The following is a 15,371-nucleotide window of genomic DNA, read 5'->3' on the forward strand; positions in this document are numbered from 1 at the left end:
AGTGCTGGGGGAGGAAAGGGGGCAAATCCCCATATCTGCTGGAAGTCAGTAAATAGCTGAGCACACCATCCACTGAAGGCTTTGAATAATAATTGTTCCAGACAAATTTCCAATTGAAACACAAGACAGAAACAGGACCATGTTAGGCAAGAAGAGAAAAATGGTTTAAGAGGACCCATCAATTTTTGGCAGCATTGTAGTTGCCCCTCATCCAAGAGGATGCCACCAAACATACCATTTACAAATCACTCTTCAATTTCAATCCCATAGAGAAAAGTCCTGAATTCTCATTTTGGGATGCCATTGGTTTTGGGTGGTTGAGGATTAAAGCCAACCTCATTTTTTACCCTCCTTGTCCAAAAGGGTTTCTTCACCCCCGCGGGTTGTTTGACAAATTGTTTCCCAATGCTGTTTTTCACCTGCTCTCTCTCTCTCCTCTTCTTGCCTCCCTGTTTACCTGGATTGCTTTATTCGGAGATGCCTCCATTGTGATCATTATTTTATTGTGATCTCAGTGAATGGGGTCCTTCTTCACTCCACACTCAGTGCCCCTCACCCCTTTTGTTGGGTTTGTTTCGTTGGTAACAAACGGATCGAACCTGTTTGAAAAATCATTGGGCCCGGCACGTGTCCCGCCGCCGCGTCACAATCGGGAGGGAGAGGGACGTCACAGCGAGGCGGGGCCGGCGGGGAGAGGGCGGGGCTTTGACTATCAATCACCGCCCCTCTCAGTCTCTGGGATATACCACTAACAGAGAAGAGGGAGAGTCCTGACACTAAGAAAAGTGGCTGAGTACAGTTTACTGACAAATGAGGATGAACAGCAAACGTATCTCCATAGATCATGATATTATTATTGTTCATACTGGTTAAGTCTCCCACTAATTGATTTTCTACCTTTTGTAATTTATTACAAGTGTGCTCACCCTCCCCGCTCCTCTCCCATCCTAACAGGAAGTGGATCCGTTCGGGGTCCGAGCCCGAGACCAGCGGTTGTGCGCAGTCTCAAGTGGCCCAGCCGGAGGCGGGAGGTAGGTCGGTAGTTGAAGGTGGGTTGTCTGGTAGGATTTACTAGACCCGCTTACCGAGAGGGAGAGGAAGGTCAGAGCGGCCTGCCCTGGCGGCAGCTGAAGCTGGTATCGGGTGAGAGAGAGAGAGCGCGATGCCATGATAGAAACCCGGCTGGGGGGGGGGGATAGGGAGCAACAAACACATGGGCTCAGACAGTAGTCTAACTCCTGGGGGTCCCACACAGACAAGAAGGGCCTTGCAACCACAGATAACAGGGCCACTGGGGAGTGAGGTGCTGCTGTGGTCGAATGGAGATGATATGGGTTAGGAGTGATAGCTTTTGGGGCGAGCGCAGGCGGAAAATTCCAACTGATATTTATGCCTGAATCAGTTTGCATTAGTGTTTAGCACCATTTTACTCTTTGATTATTTGTAATTATCTCTCTACCTTAAACTATCGGTTCTTAGATCATTCCTACGCTTATTATATACATTGCACATACTGATTATACTTAACTACTTGCACTGATCTAATGGCACTTGAAATACCTGTATATTTATGTTATTCAGCTGGCCTACACTGTACATATCTGTTGACACTCTTGATCACCTGGGAGTGTCAGGCTATTGTCATTGTGCCTATATATTCTGTACCTGCGCACCTCTCCACTTCGCCAGATGAAGGAGCAGCGCTCTGAAAGCTTGTGATTTCAAATAAACCTGTTGGACTATAACCTGCTGTCGTCTGACCTCATCTTGTCCACCTCAGTCCAACATCAGGAGATGATAAGGGCTAGGAGTGAGAATGGAAAGTTGCTTTTGTGCCAAGGGAGCAGGAGGTGAGGTTGGGGAAACTCTGCCAGCTGAGAGGGATAGGGAGGTTCAGGTGTGAGGAAATGGCCATTTTGGTGCTCAAGAAAAATAACCATGTTTCAAGCATTCAGTTTGAGCAACAAGCACAGGGCAGGCTAGGTGCACGATGATGATCCCTTGATGGTGTTCTATCAGCCAAGACAGGTACAGCACAAGTGAGCTAGAATAAAGCTCCTTCTACCTTCTTTACAGAATCAACAGAATGCATTAATATGACAATTTTTCACATCCAACACTGTGATTCCTAACAGTTTGTTTCAGGCTTACTAATCAATCCTGAGTGACAGTTAATTTGCTGTAGTTTGAGCAGAGCTTTCCTTCTCTGTGGCCACTTCTACATTATTCACCTCAGTTTAGTTCAATTGGTTGGATGGCTGATTTGTGATGCATAGTAATGCCAACAGTGTGGGTTCAATTCCTGTACAGGTTATTCATGAAAGTCGCCTGAGGTGTGGTGATCCTCAAGTTAAATCATCACCAGCCACAGCCTATGGTCATCTGGCACTATGGTGACTTTACTTTTATTCACCTCTGTTTTTAAATAAGTACTGCCTAAAAATATTTGATAGGAATGGGAAACAGATTTGTCTCTGGATGAAGAACGGGTTGTTGAAGATGAAGACATTGTGATCCAGGATGAAGCGGATGAGTTGTAAAATTGCATCTGGAAACTGGCAGTTGTCGGCGTTGAGTATTGAGGCAGTTGCACCAATGCCATTGTTGTGGGGATGCTGATGTAGAGTGCCGAGACATCCATTGTGACGAGGAGTGCTCCTAGTTCAACTACTCCACGTGTGCTGAGCTTCTGTAGGAAGTCCATAGTGTCACGACAAAAGCTTGGGTTGTTTGTACAGTGGGTTTCAGGATGCCCTCAACTTAGCCGGCAAGGTTCTGGCACAGGGTCCCATTGCCCGATATGAGAATGCTCACCACTCTGTATATTAAAACTTCTGTTCATTGCTACTCACCACTGCATCTCACTTTTTCACTTTCTTTTGCCTGTTCCCTTGCTGCACTTCTACTGCTACAGGAAAGGCTAGTGTTTAGTACAGTGTTGAGGATGAAAATCAGAAGAATAAACTAAGCAAGTAAAACAAAATAGAGATATCACTTACAGCAACGTGGGTCTAAACTCACATTTCCTCATTTCTTTTCATGAGTGGCCTATTCATTTAAGTGTGCTGGCCCTATAAATCTTCCTGTGAGGCAGCGTAAAGAAGCTGACTTGTGATTGTCATACATTGGAACTTCTGGGTTGCTGTGCAGCCACGCAGCTTAGAAGAAGCATTGGTTCAGACCCATGCCCCATACATTTGTAGGGAACTGCATTGTCACATTACTGACAGTGGCTTTCAAGCAGGATACTAAGCGACTTGGAATTTTTATTCATTACATTAATGATTTATGAACGCAAGCAGTGTTTGTGGCTCTGAATAAAAGATTGTAGAAATGAGAACACCATAAACCTTTGTGCCTCTACTTTTGCAGGCTGTCTGATGCTACATTTGAATCGATTGTCAAAAGCTGCTGTTACAATTGGCCTTTCGAGATGCAGTAGGAAAACGAGTGGAGTTAAATGTGGATTCTTTTGGGTGATGCCACACGTGCGTGCTGAAAGTCGCAAAACTATGGCTAAAAGTAAATTTGAATATGTTCGCAACTTTGAAGCTGATGATACCTGTCTGCAAAATTGCTGGGTTGTGGTTCGACTAGATGGCCGGAATTTTCACAAGTGAGTGGAAAGCAGTTATCATACAAAACAATTGATAAATTGTAGAAGGGAAATTATTCATTGTATCCTTGAAGCATTTTATGATCATGCAGTCCCTAAACTTGAAATACATCTAAATTACTGCTGCTTGTTTCTCAACTAAGACAAAATCTCATTTATACTTCACTCAAGTTTGCTGACCTACTTTGGCTGCTGGTGCATCAACATAGGAACAAGAGACGTTTCACCCTTTGAGTTTGTCCCATCATTTTATTAGATAATAAATAGCCTGTATCTTAACTCCATCCACTTGGCTTCACTCCAGATCCTTTATCTAGCAAAAATCTTTCACTTTGTTTTAAAATTATTAATCTTCCCCAATAGGCGTAGACAAAAGTCAATAGGTAGAGGAGGACACTCATAATGTTAAAATGGTGGCGCGGGCTCGTTGGGCCGAGGGGCCTGTTTCCTGTGCTGTGTTGTTCTTTGAGATAGCAACTACTTTTTTATATCGGAGAGAGAGTTTTCAAACCTTTCTCTTGAATGGCTTGGTTTTGATTTTAAAATTATGTGGCCTTGTCACAGTCTCATCCAACAGCAGACAAAACTTAACTTTAAAGTATATTTATTAGTGTCACAAGTAGACTTACATTAACACTACGATGATGTTATTGTGAAAATTCCCTCGGCGCCACACTTTGGCACCTGTTCGGGTACACGGAGGGAGAACTAAGCATGGCCAGTGCACCTAACCAGCACGTCTTTGGAGTGTGGGAGAAAACAGGAGCACCCAGAGGAAACCCACATAGACACAGGGAGAATGTGCAGACTCTACACAGACAGTGACTCAAGCTGGGAATCGAACCTGGGTCTGGCACTGTGTGAGGCAGCAGTGCTAATGACTGTGCTATCTGTTCTTTATCTATGATTCCTTATACATTTCACATTAACTTGCCTCTTAACTGTCTAAGTTCCAGGAAAAAAAAGGATTTATGTAATCTTTCATAATCTAATCCTTGAAACCCAGGTAATGTTCTGTTGCACTCCTTCCAAAGCCAGTGTATCCTCTACTGAGAGCTGTTTTGGTCTAACAAGAGTTTTGTATAGTTGCAGCAAACCCTCTTGTCTTTTATTATTCCAGGCATTTAGTTAGGAAAGAGATCATCCCATTACCTGTTTTGATTATATTTTGAACCTGTTACATTTTAGTTACGTGTACGTGAACCTCTAAATCCCTTTGGACCTCCATCGTTCTGGATTTTTGCTTTTTAAATAATGCTCACGTCTTTCCTTTTTGGTCTTGCACTCTGCATTGAAATTCATCTGTTACCAGTTCATACCAAAGTATGAGGAGCCTAGACAGAATAAGCAGGAAAGACTTGTTTCCCCTAGCTGAGGGGTCAATTACCATAGGTTTTTAAAGTGATTAGTGGAAGGATTAAAGGAGACATGAGGAAAAACTTTTTCAGCCAGAGGGTGGTGGGCATCTGGAATTCACTGCCTAAGTTGATGGTTGAGGTTGAAACGCTCAACTCATTTAAAAGTAACCTGGAATTGCACCTGAACTGTAATCTACAGGGCTACATACCAGGTTCCTGAAAATGGAACTAAAATAAACAATATTTTATCTCTCTTTTGGTTGGCACGGACATGAACAGCTGAATGATCGCTTTCTGTAACCTTTCTATGGTTCTCTCCATTCGCTTTATAAATGTCTGTAATTTTATGCCCCTATCAATACTAATTACAATATTGTCAATCTTTGTCATCAGCAAACTTGTGTGATTTGGCTTGTTATTATCTTTTCTAAATTACTAATAAATATAGTGAATAATTGGGTTGTAGCACAAATTCTTGAGGACAGTGGATAATAACTTCTTCCAATTCATGTGCATGTCTTTTGTCCCTACTGTCACCTATTGCCTAAGCAATATCAAAACCATGTCAATAATCTGCCTTCAATTTAATTGTAGCTAAAAGTCTCTTATGTGGAACCTTATCAAATGCCTTATAGAACTCATTGACATTCCTTGTCTACTACAGTTCCTGAAAAAATTCAGTCATGCTTGTTAGACGTGCTGTAGCTGTTACAAATCCATACTGGCTTTCTGTACTCCACTCAAGTATCTCTTGTGTTATCCAAATTGATTTATAGTCTATCACCTTAATATGCTACAACCACCAGATCCCATCCATGATTTTAAAATTCTGATCTTGTGTTCAAATCCTTCAATAGTCTTACCCCTCCAACATTAGACGGCACGGTGGCACAGTGCTTTGCACTACTGCCTCACAGCATCAGGGACATGGGTTTGATTCCTGGCTTGGGCCATTGTCAGTGCAGAGTCTATACATTCTCCCCATGTCTGCATGGGTTTCCTCTGGGTGCTCCGGTTTCCTCCCACAGTCTGAAAGACGTGCTGGTAAGGTGCATTGGCTATGCTAAATTCTTCGTCCGTGTACCTGAACAAGTGCCGGAGTGCGACAACTAGGGGATTTTCATAGGAATTTAATTGCAGTGTTAATGTAAGTCTACATGTGGCACTAATAAATAAACTTTACAATCTACATATGTTGCTATAATCATTGAACATTCTCAATTTTCGCTTCTTTGCTTTTGGTAGCCTTACTTATGACTGTCTATGTCCTCAGCTCTTAAATTATCTCCCCGTATCTCTCCAACTCTTTTCCTTTTAAGATGATCCTTAAAATCTATCTCTCTAAACAACTTTTTTGTCACCTAATATCTTTGGGTTGATTGATGTGAAGCGTCTTGGGTCATTTTACCTCATTGAAGACTCCTATGTAAATACAAGTTGTTAATTAATATCTTTTTGAAGTGTCATAAGTATGTCATCCCAGAAGCAGGTCCATATGTATTTTTTGTCAGTACTGATTGAGGAAGTAAATGTCATTGCTTGCATCCACCTTAACATGCAGGGATTCATTTCAATATTGGCATCTCTGATAATGCATTTCTCTGTATTGGTTGAGACTATGAATCTCACAGTGGTGCTGAAACCCACTGGTGAAGGTGAGTGCTATCAGCTGAGCGGACATAAATGATGCATTTCTGGCCATTAAACAATGGTATTTTGAATAAGTCAATGACGCATTAATAAAGCTTGTCAGTAAGCTGCCACAGGTTTAGATGGGTAAGGTTTTAATTGAAAATTTGATATAAATGTTGAGATTACAGGACATTAAAGTTTTAGAAGAGGAGGAGATAAATCAGGAAGTAGAAGTTAATGACACCAAGCTGTGGATTGAAAGACTGAGGGAAGGAGACCCAGAAAAAGGATTTTCTATTCAGTGGCATATGCAAGCTTTCATGTTACCTGTCACACAGAAACAATCAATGGGCACACTCAAATCAATCCTAATAGGTTATTTAAACTTTGTGTTTATCAAGTCACTAAAGAGGCTTTTATTGAAACATTGCATAAATAACAGACAAAAGTACCAAAACTTAAAGCCTCTGCAAGCTGATGGTTACAGAGAAAGGAATAGAATGGGTGAGTGATTGTGATACTGCTTTAGTGACCCAGAGGCTGTTGGTTCAAATCTCAACATAACAGGTTGTAAATTCAATAAGTCTGGTTATTTATGGGCTAGGACCAGAATATAAACTGTTAAAATCCATTTGGACTATTAATGCCCAGACACTGTCTATTGTTTACCTGATCTGATCTATCTGTGACACCGTTCTGGAGGCAACTGGTAAAGGGCAATAAATAAAGAATTTTTAAAGCAGAGTTTTATATATCAGGTGGGGTTCTGATATACAGGCGTTCAGTCATAATCCCACTGATGGTAGCTTCGCACCATTGACTCCTCATCAGTATTTATCAATAGAGTTAGTATAATGAGTTTCAATATTTATCAAGTTATTAATATTTTTTGAAAATATATAGTAAAAAGTCACAAACCTTTTTCTTAATGGGACCTCTTAATGGGATAAGAGTACAATTGCCCATGGCAGCCCTGGAAGGAGAAAATAGTTCCAGATTCTGACTGTTGGTCAATTGTTTCACAACTTGACTTGGAGGCAAGTGCTTCTCTTTTGTCATGTAGCGTAGGACCAAAGCTTTGCATCTTGTCTAAAATGTTTGTTTTCTAAGTTCTGTTTTGTGTGCGAAGGTACTGCTCTTTGAAACTCCTGCCTTTTGGTCAACTCTTACTTAAACTGGTTTTTCGACTTCAGATTTGCAGATCAGCATGGTTTCAAAAAGCCCAACGATGAGCGGGCTCTCCGTCTGATGACCAAATGTGCATTAACTGTCATGGAAGAACTGAATGACATTGTGATTGCCTACGGCCAAAGTGATGAATACAGCTTTGTTTTTAAAAGAAAAAGTAACTGGTTTAAGAGGAGAGCAAGGTACAGTATACAAATAAAGGCTTTCACTACAGACTAGTTTTCTAGTTCTATTTGTTTCAAATGTATGCTTAATGTCAGGGGAAGCAGTGATATGTCGATTGAACAGTACACTGAGGCATTGATATGAGGAAAGACTGGAAGAACAGAGACTCTTTCAGTTGAGATAGCAAAGATTATTATGAGAAACTTTGAGATAAAAAAAGGAGGAACTAATTCTGCTAGTCGTTAACTGGAAGACATGCATTTAAGATTCGGAGAAGGATGGAAGAGGTTTAATTTACTTTCATGTTGAGGGTAGTTGAAAGATTGAGTGAGCAAGTAAAATCTGTATGGGAAATAAGTATTTGAAAAGGGGGTTTAAGATCTCGAAAGGTAATGTACATACGAACAGGAGAAAGATATTAAACTTCTTAAGCTGGTTCATCTATTCAGTTAGATCATTACTAATACATATCTAGTTTACTCTATGCCATTTGCCTCAGTACTCTGCATTGTGGTTAATCCCACTTTCTGGCCAAACTGGGGTTACTTACGGAGTCATAAGAAACATAAGAAATAGGAGCAGGAGTAGGCCATCTAGCCCTTCGAGCCTGCCCCGCCATTCAATAAGATCATGGCTGATCTGTCGTGGCTCAGATCCACATTCCCGCCCTCTCCCCATAACCCTTAATCCCCTCTCTTATCAAAAACCCATCAACCAGTGTCTTAAAAATATTTAGCGAGGTAGCCTCCACCACTTCAACGGGCAGAGAATTCCAGAGATTCACCACACTTTGAGTGAAGAAGTTCCTCCTCAACTCTGTTCTAAACCGCCCCCCCCCCCCTCTCTTTATCTTGAGGCTGTGCCCCCTAGTCCTATTATCCTTTCTGAGTGGGAAGAGTCTCTCCACCTCTATCCTATCCATCCCATTCATCACCTTATACGTCTCAATGAGATCTCCCCTCATTCTTCTAAACTCTAACGAGTACAAGCCTAGTTTATTCAGCCTCTCCTTATAGCTCAACCCCCTCAACTCCGGCATCAGCCTAGTAAACCTCCACTGCACTCCCTCCAAGGCCAAAATATCCTTGCGTAAGTACGGTGCCCAAAACTGCACACAGTACTCCAGCTGCGGCCTCACCAATGCCCTATACAGCCGCAGCAAGACCTCCCTACTTTTATATTCAAACCAATGGTAGTCATGATGTGGAGATGCAGGCGTTGGACTGGGGTAAACACAGTAAGCTGCTGGAGTTTAACCTGGTATTGTGAAACTTACTAACGGAACCAGAGGACAAAACTCTTTTTCAAATGGCATATGAAACAGGTAACAAAGTAACTGGAACTTCATTTTCTGAGATTAACAAAACATTTATTTTTCTCTTCTTCCAACAGCAAATTCATGAGCCATGTGGTCTCCCAATTTTCTTCCAGCTTTGTTTTCTACTGGCAAGATTACTTTAAAGATCAGGCCCTCCTATTTCCACCTGGATTTGATGGGAGAGTTGTTCTGTATCCTAGCAACCAGAATCTGCGAGATTACCTAAGCTGGAGGCAGGCAGATTGTGAGAAACTTTACTGGGTTGTTTTCTTATTTGCAACTTAAAGGAGATGATTTTCCTTATCCTATTGCATTTACTTAATATATTTTTAAAAAGGTGATGGAACTATTATACAATTCTCCCACCCCCATCGTTTAAAGGCTTTGCGTCTTTGCTGTGATACAGGATTTTGTGGCTCTCTGACACTTTGGCCTAGTGGCCATTGTTCACGTGTGCCATCATAACTGATTGCTCATCACTAAAATGGGATGAGAGCTTACCAGTGATATTTGCATCCACATACTTCTGTGTGCTGAGGTCTGATAAAGATTGCCTGAGACCACTTGGATTCACTTCCAAAGGTTTCAGCTGTAGCACTTGCAGCCCAGGCTAATCTCTCCCAAAGCCACTGGTGTGACTGGCAGCTTTTGTCCCAGCTGACACAAGGTACCTCAGCAATGTCAGGGGCACTCTAGTGGTCTGTGACTCAATTGACTGGATTTTTTTTTCTTTTTCATGTTTCAGATGTGGGCCACGGTGGCACAGTGCTACCTCACAGTGCCAGAGACACGGGTTCAATTCCAGTCTTGGGTGACTGTGTGGAGTTTTCCGGTTCTCCCCCTGTCTCTGAGGGTTTCCTCTGGGTGCTCTGGTTTCCTCCCAAACACCAAGTATATGCAGGTTAGGTGAATTGGCTGTGCTAAATTGCCCCTCAGTATTCTAAGATGTGTAGGTTATGGGGATTTGCCATGGTAAATGTGGGGTTACAGGTATAGGGTGGGGTTTAGGCTTGGGTAAGATGCTGTGTTGGAGAGTTGATGCCAAATGGCCCCCCTTCTGCATAGTACGGATTCTATGATAGTATGAAAGTTCCAACACTCTTCAAAACGTCCTTCCTGTTAAAAGATTACTGACTGCTTTACGCCACAAGATTGGTTGTACTTTAGCTGTTCAAGTGTAAGAATTCTCTTGCCACCTACAGGGCCATTGTATATATCTGATGTGGATTTGTATTGAAATCAATTATTCAGAATATTCTACTTTTAAATGCATTAACGGTAGATTTCCATCAAATAGGTCATATTAATAACCTTTACAACACAACCTTTTGGGCACTTGTGCAGCAAGGTGGTTTGTCCAATAGTGAAGCTGAAGAAAAACTGAAGGTAACCATGTGTGTGAAATTTTGTTCTAAAATGGGTGTCTTTTCTCCCCACTCATTTTCTCTTCCTATCTCTTAATGATGTGAGGTCTTAGGCAGTTGGGACTATATATCCCTTTTTAGTTTTTGGTTTGAGCAATGCTAAGAATAGTAAATAATGGTAATAGTGACAATTATAGGATTAATATGTTGAAGTGTAGAATAGAAAACAGTTAGTATATTGTAGAAAGAGTGTGAGAAAGCATACCAGACATTAGTACATCTGCTGAGTTGATAATTCAGAGATGAGCACATCCTCAAATGTTAAAGACTGGAAAGATGAGAGATGCTAACCTTTATGGTTGGCCTAACTGCTCGAGTATGTAAAATGTTTGGAAAATAATGAGCAGGTCGAGCTATCATGTGTATGTGTGAGCAGGGAACATTGTCTATTTGAGTGTCTGCTTCCTTAAGTATTAACCTCTCAAATTAATATCCTATGTTGAACTCTATGAAGATAGGTGCACCTGAAAACTATTGGGACTCTAAATTATCTTAAAGAAGAATTATTGTGAGAAATCTGAAGGCTTAATTCACAACATTGAGTCTGTTGTTTGAGAGTTTGAATGTGCCTAACTCATAAACCTGATGAGCAGTGTTTGTATTTATTTGATAAATAAAGATTATTGATCAGATGATTCTCTCTTTTGAGTCCATGTGCCTGCGTTGCCAAGTAAAAGAATGGGGATTGTCCTATCAATTCATACCAAATTTGTCTTACTTTCAGGATCTTGAGAGATAACAGACCATCTGTGGACTTTGCAGTGAAGTTCAATTGTTTGCCCATTGGTATCCACATTAGCGCAGTTCGAGTAGCACTTATTACCTAGTAATCAGGACTCTGAGGCATAACGCTTACGATTTCATATTCGTAGCTGAGGGCGGCTGCTGCTGACAGCTTGGTATCATTGTGGGAAAGAGGTATCTAAAGACTTTTAAGAGGAGGAAACCATGGCACTATGCTGTCCATTTTTGATCTCTCCTTATGAGGGTCAGTTTAAAAAATTGTAGCCAACGTCATGATCACAGTTCTGATAGTTCCTCTTAAGATTGCTGCCCCTTTCTTCTGCAGAAAAATTATTTATATTTGGGAATTGCATTATTTGCCATTGTTAATCTAGCTGTGACTTCTTTCTGGTAGTAACTACCTACTGACGATTTGTTTTCCAGTTACTTAAATTGCAATAGCTGTTCCAGCTGTTGAACGTGATTTTGTGGTGATACTGTGCCTTGAAGAAACATATTTATATTATGTTTATTGTAAGGGGTATATTGAAAATTCAGCTCTGTTTTACAAGGTACTGATTTGTCTGGACAACAGGCAGCTCAGATGTTGAGAATGTAGGATAATGACTGATTTTAGCTAATGGTATATTTGTCCAGAGTTAATGCATTTTACTTAGGTTTGCCTTGGGGTTTCAGAATAGGGTTTTGATTGGCTTGATTGACATAAAGAATCATGTGTTAATGGATGGAGCTAAGCTTACAGGGGAGACAGTGTTTATAACAGTTTGTTACTGCCCGGTTCTGAAAGAAGCAAGAGGTGTCTTTCTCTGGTGGTTGCTGTTTGGGGCTGTCAGAAGACAGTTGTCTTTTGCTCCTTCAGAGGTGTTCAAAATCTAGGACTGTTAACAAGTACAAGTGCATAAGCCTGAGTTGTCGCTAACTGATTTTGAAGAGGAGTTTAAGTCTTTAAGAGGAATATTGTTTGAATTGGAACTAATAGAGATAGATTAGCAGTTAAGAATGATATCTTGTCATGTTTAAGTATTGTTCAAATGTTAAACTGATTCATGTGTTATAATTAAACTATATTGTTAAGTAAAGTTCGTTTTGATAAAAGCTTCCTTTTGTGTCAATAGCGTGACACCTGGAAGTACCTTATCCTCAATGCCAAAAATAGCAAACAGTTGGAGTCTAGTCTAACTTCAGTATAAAGCTTGGGGTTTCTGATCTTATACCCTCACAATTTTCCTGTCATTTTTTCTTCCAAACTTCAGAACTTTAGTGTCTTTTACATTAATTTTCATTCCATAAGCTTTCACCCACATTGTTCTACCCATTAATGTCTGTAGGTCTTAGGCTGTCCTTGCCACTTTAAGAATGGATTGTTTTTAAATTGTAACACATATGTTTGTTTTCTAATTTACTAAATTATGCATTTTAAAATTCCTGGCACAGGGCACTCTTGCAGGAGAAAAAAATGACATTTTATTTCTGGAGTTCAATATTAACTATAATAACGAACCGGAAATCTATAGAAAAGGAACTGTGCTGATATGGCATAAGGTGAGGTCTGTTATCATGTACCTAATATACTCTGTTGCTAGTATACCAACTACAGTAAATGTCCAGGATTTATATTGCCCAATGTTTCATTGCTAGTTTGAGGTTATCCTTCTCAGCTGCTTTAGTTGCTCCCTCCTCATGTTTTCCCTCACCAGGAACCAAGATCAAAGAAAGTGGAGGCAGGGATTATCACAGGAAAAGGAACTCTTTGTGATATATTCTGCAGGAATTTGGATGTTGACTATAGGGGCATCGGAGATTGATACTTATTCTGGTTTGGGAATGCAGCTAAACTGTCAAGTTGCATTCATGTAATCCTCTTTTTAGAAAATAATGTTATGGGATTCAATCCACAATCGCAGACATCAAGCAGATGTTCTGTTTTATTTGACTTCCTGAAAGAAGGATACTTAGATAAACGTAGTTGAGCTCTAAGTACATGATTGACCTTCTATAAATAGAAGGCCTGTTGATTATGTTATTGAAGGCAGCATCAAACTCAGCCATATGGAAATGGGAGGCCCTGGTTTTAATCTGACCCTGCAAATCAGCCGCAATGTTTTTCGACAAATCACTTAAAATTTATTTTTCATGAACTTCATTTGGTAATGTCTAGGACATGATTAATTAGGCACTATATAAGCATCAAGTCTGGGGAAGTCGTGATGATTATCCTGCTGTGTGGGAGCTTGCTATATGTGCAAACTGGCTGCCATATTTCCTACACTACTGCAGCGACGACACTTCAGAAGTACTGCTGTAAAGTGCTTTGGGAGGACATGATGTGGACACGAAAGAGGCTATAGAAATGCAAATCCTCACTGTTGCATGAAGTTGTTGCTATTTGAAATGCCCTGTGAACAAATACTGGCTTAACTATTCTAAAGAGGAAAGGATTGATTCCTGTTCTAGCAGTTCAGATATCAGTGGATGCAAGGAAGGGAGGAGAAACATTTCAGCTCAATTATAAGTTATAGCATAGGTTACAAGGAATGGCTGTTGAAGGAGTTAGTTTAAATGGTTTCAAGGACAATTTGACCTGGAGAGCGCTGAGTGCAGAAGATACCGTGAAATTGATCTTTGAATAGGACGAACTTTTTGGGTATAAATGTCCTTTGTACCCCAACATTATATTTTAATATGCATTGCGATTTATCTTGGTCAGATTGTGGTTATTAAATTCTTAAAGGCACGCTAGCATTGTGAAATAAAGATCACAATATACTAATCTTATGAATTTAATGGTGAGATCTCGGTTTGATTTTTTTTCCATTAAGGTTGAAGAAACTATTGATAAAAGGGTCACAACTCCAGATGCACCAGAGGGGAAAAATATTGTGGTTAAAAGAACTCGCAACAAAGTATTCCCATTTCACATGGACATCATAGGAGACAAGTTCTGGGAGGAGCATTCAGAGATTCTTGCTGATGACAGCTAAGCAGCTTTACTTCTCAGCTCCTGGTGGTGCTGCTGTGCTGGATTACAGATCAAGAAGCACTGCTGGTGTTCATGCTAGCTTGTTCAGGTGGTTATTTTTGACTTCAAGCTGCAGGGAATGATAGAGAGAAGATGGAAGGGTCTTGCATAATGACCAAGCCAGCTGTCTGTCTGGTTCCAAGACACACAGGTGTACCTCCTGGTGGAGTTCAAAGGATTGCTAGCAGGAGCAAGAATCCCTCGTGTTTTTTTTCTTGCCTCCCTTACCAAAAGTGCTAAGGCCAGCCATCATTTCTTGCTGCTGCCTGAAGTGAACTATTTTGGAAGACTGTAAAATTGGAACTGAGGTCCTGACTGCTTTTAAAGTTGCATTTATGTATAGCTTTTTAATGTTTTAATATTAGATGTGCTTTTGATAAATGTCATGAAGAAATGTAATATGGCAATAATTGAGATCAGGGTCCCAAATTCAGGTTACTCATTTTTCATTTATTAAATGTTTTTTAAATGTCTTTTGAGTGAGTTGTGAAGTTGGAATTGTTTAACTTTGTACTTTGTCAACCTAGTTCATTATTTGTGCACCTTTATACTCAAATACCTAGCTGTAGAGTCAAGCTGACTTATTTTGTCGACCGTTGTATAGATTTGTGGGATATTTTTAACCAACCTGTTTTTAGCTAATAATTTTCTCCTTTGTAGTTATTAATACCTGTTAGAGATTTCAAGATAAAGATAGTGGAGGTAAATGCCTTTGTGTGGGCTAACAGGATGCTGTGATGGGTGTTCTAGGTGGACGATACATTATGAGCCAAATAAGTACATTTAATGCTTGTGATTAACAGTGATTACATCTTCCATTTATATAGAGCTTTACTTTTAGAAAACAACCTAAACTGCTTCACAGGGTGACAGCAAACAAAACGACACTGAGCCATAAGAAAATATT

General features: G+C 40.4%; 1 protein-coding gene across 4 annotated transcripts; it reads left to right on the forward strand.

Moving 5' to 3' along the window:
- The first annotated feature begins 980 nt into the window (after positions 1-980).
- On the forward strand, positions 981-14,937 carry thg1l (tRNA-histidine guanylyltransferase 1-like). Of its 4 annotated transcripts, none has more exons than XM_080201770.1 (7): positions 981-1,031; positions 3,373-3,616; positions 7,800-7,976; positions 9,352-9,521; positions 10,575-10,663; positions 12,880-12,987; positions 14,265-14,937. In XM_080201770.1, exons 2-7 carry the CDS (start codon positions 3,381-3,383, stop codon positions 14,424-14,426), a joined length of 942 nt encoding a protein of 313 aa, XP_080057896.1. In that variant the 5' UTR covers positions 981-1,031; positions 3,373-3,380; the 3' UTR covers positions 14,427-14,937. The 4 variants fall into 4 exon arrangements, with proteins under 4 accessions (XP_080057896.1, XP_080057894.1, XP_080057897.1 ...); XM_080201768.1 differs by lacking the exon at positions 981-1,031 and adding an exon at positions 1,073-1,143; XM_080201771.1 differs by lacking the exon at positions 981-1,031 and adding an exon at positions 1,078-1,101.
- Positions 14,938-15,371: the final 434 nt, after the last annotated feature.

This window comes from Carcharhinus amblyrhynchos, chromosome 13, assembly GCF_965287045.1.
Source record: "Carcharhinus amblyrhynchos chromosome 13, sCarAmb.v2.hapA, whole genome shotgun sequence".
Lineage (NCBI taxonomy): Eukaryota > Metazoa > Chordata > Chondrichthyes > Carcharhiniformes > Carcharhinidae > Carcharhinus > Carcharhinus amblyrhynchos.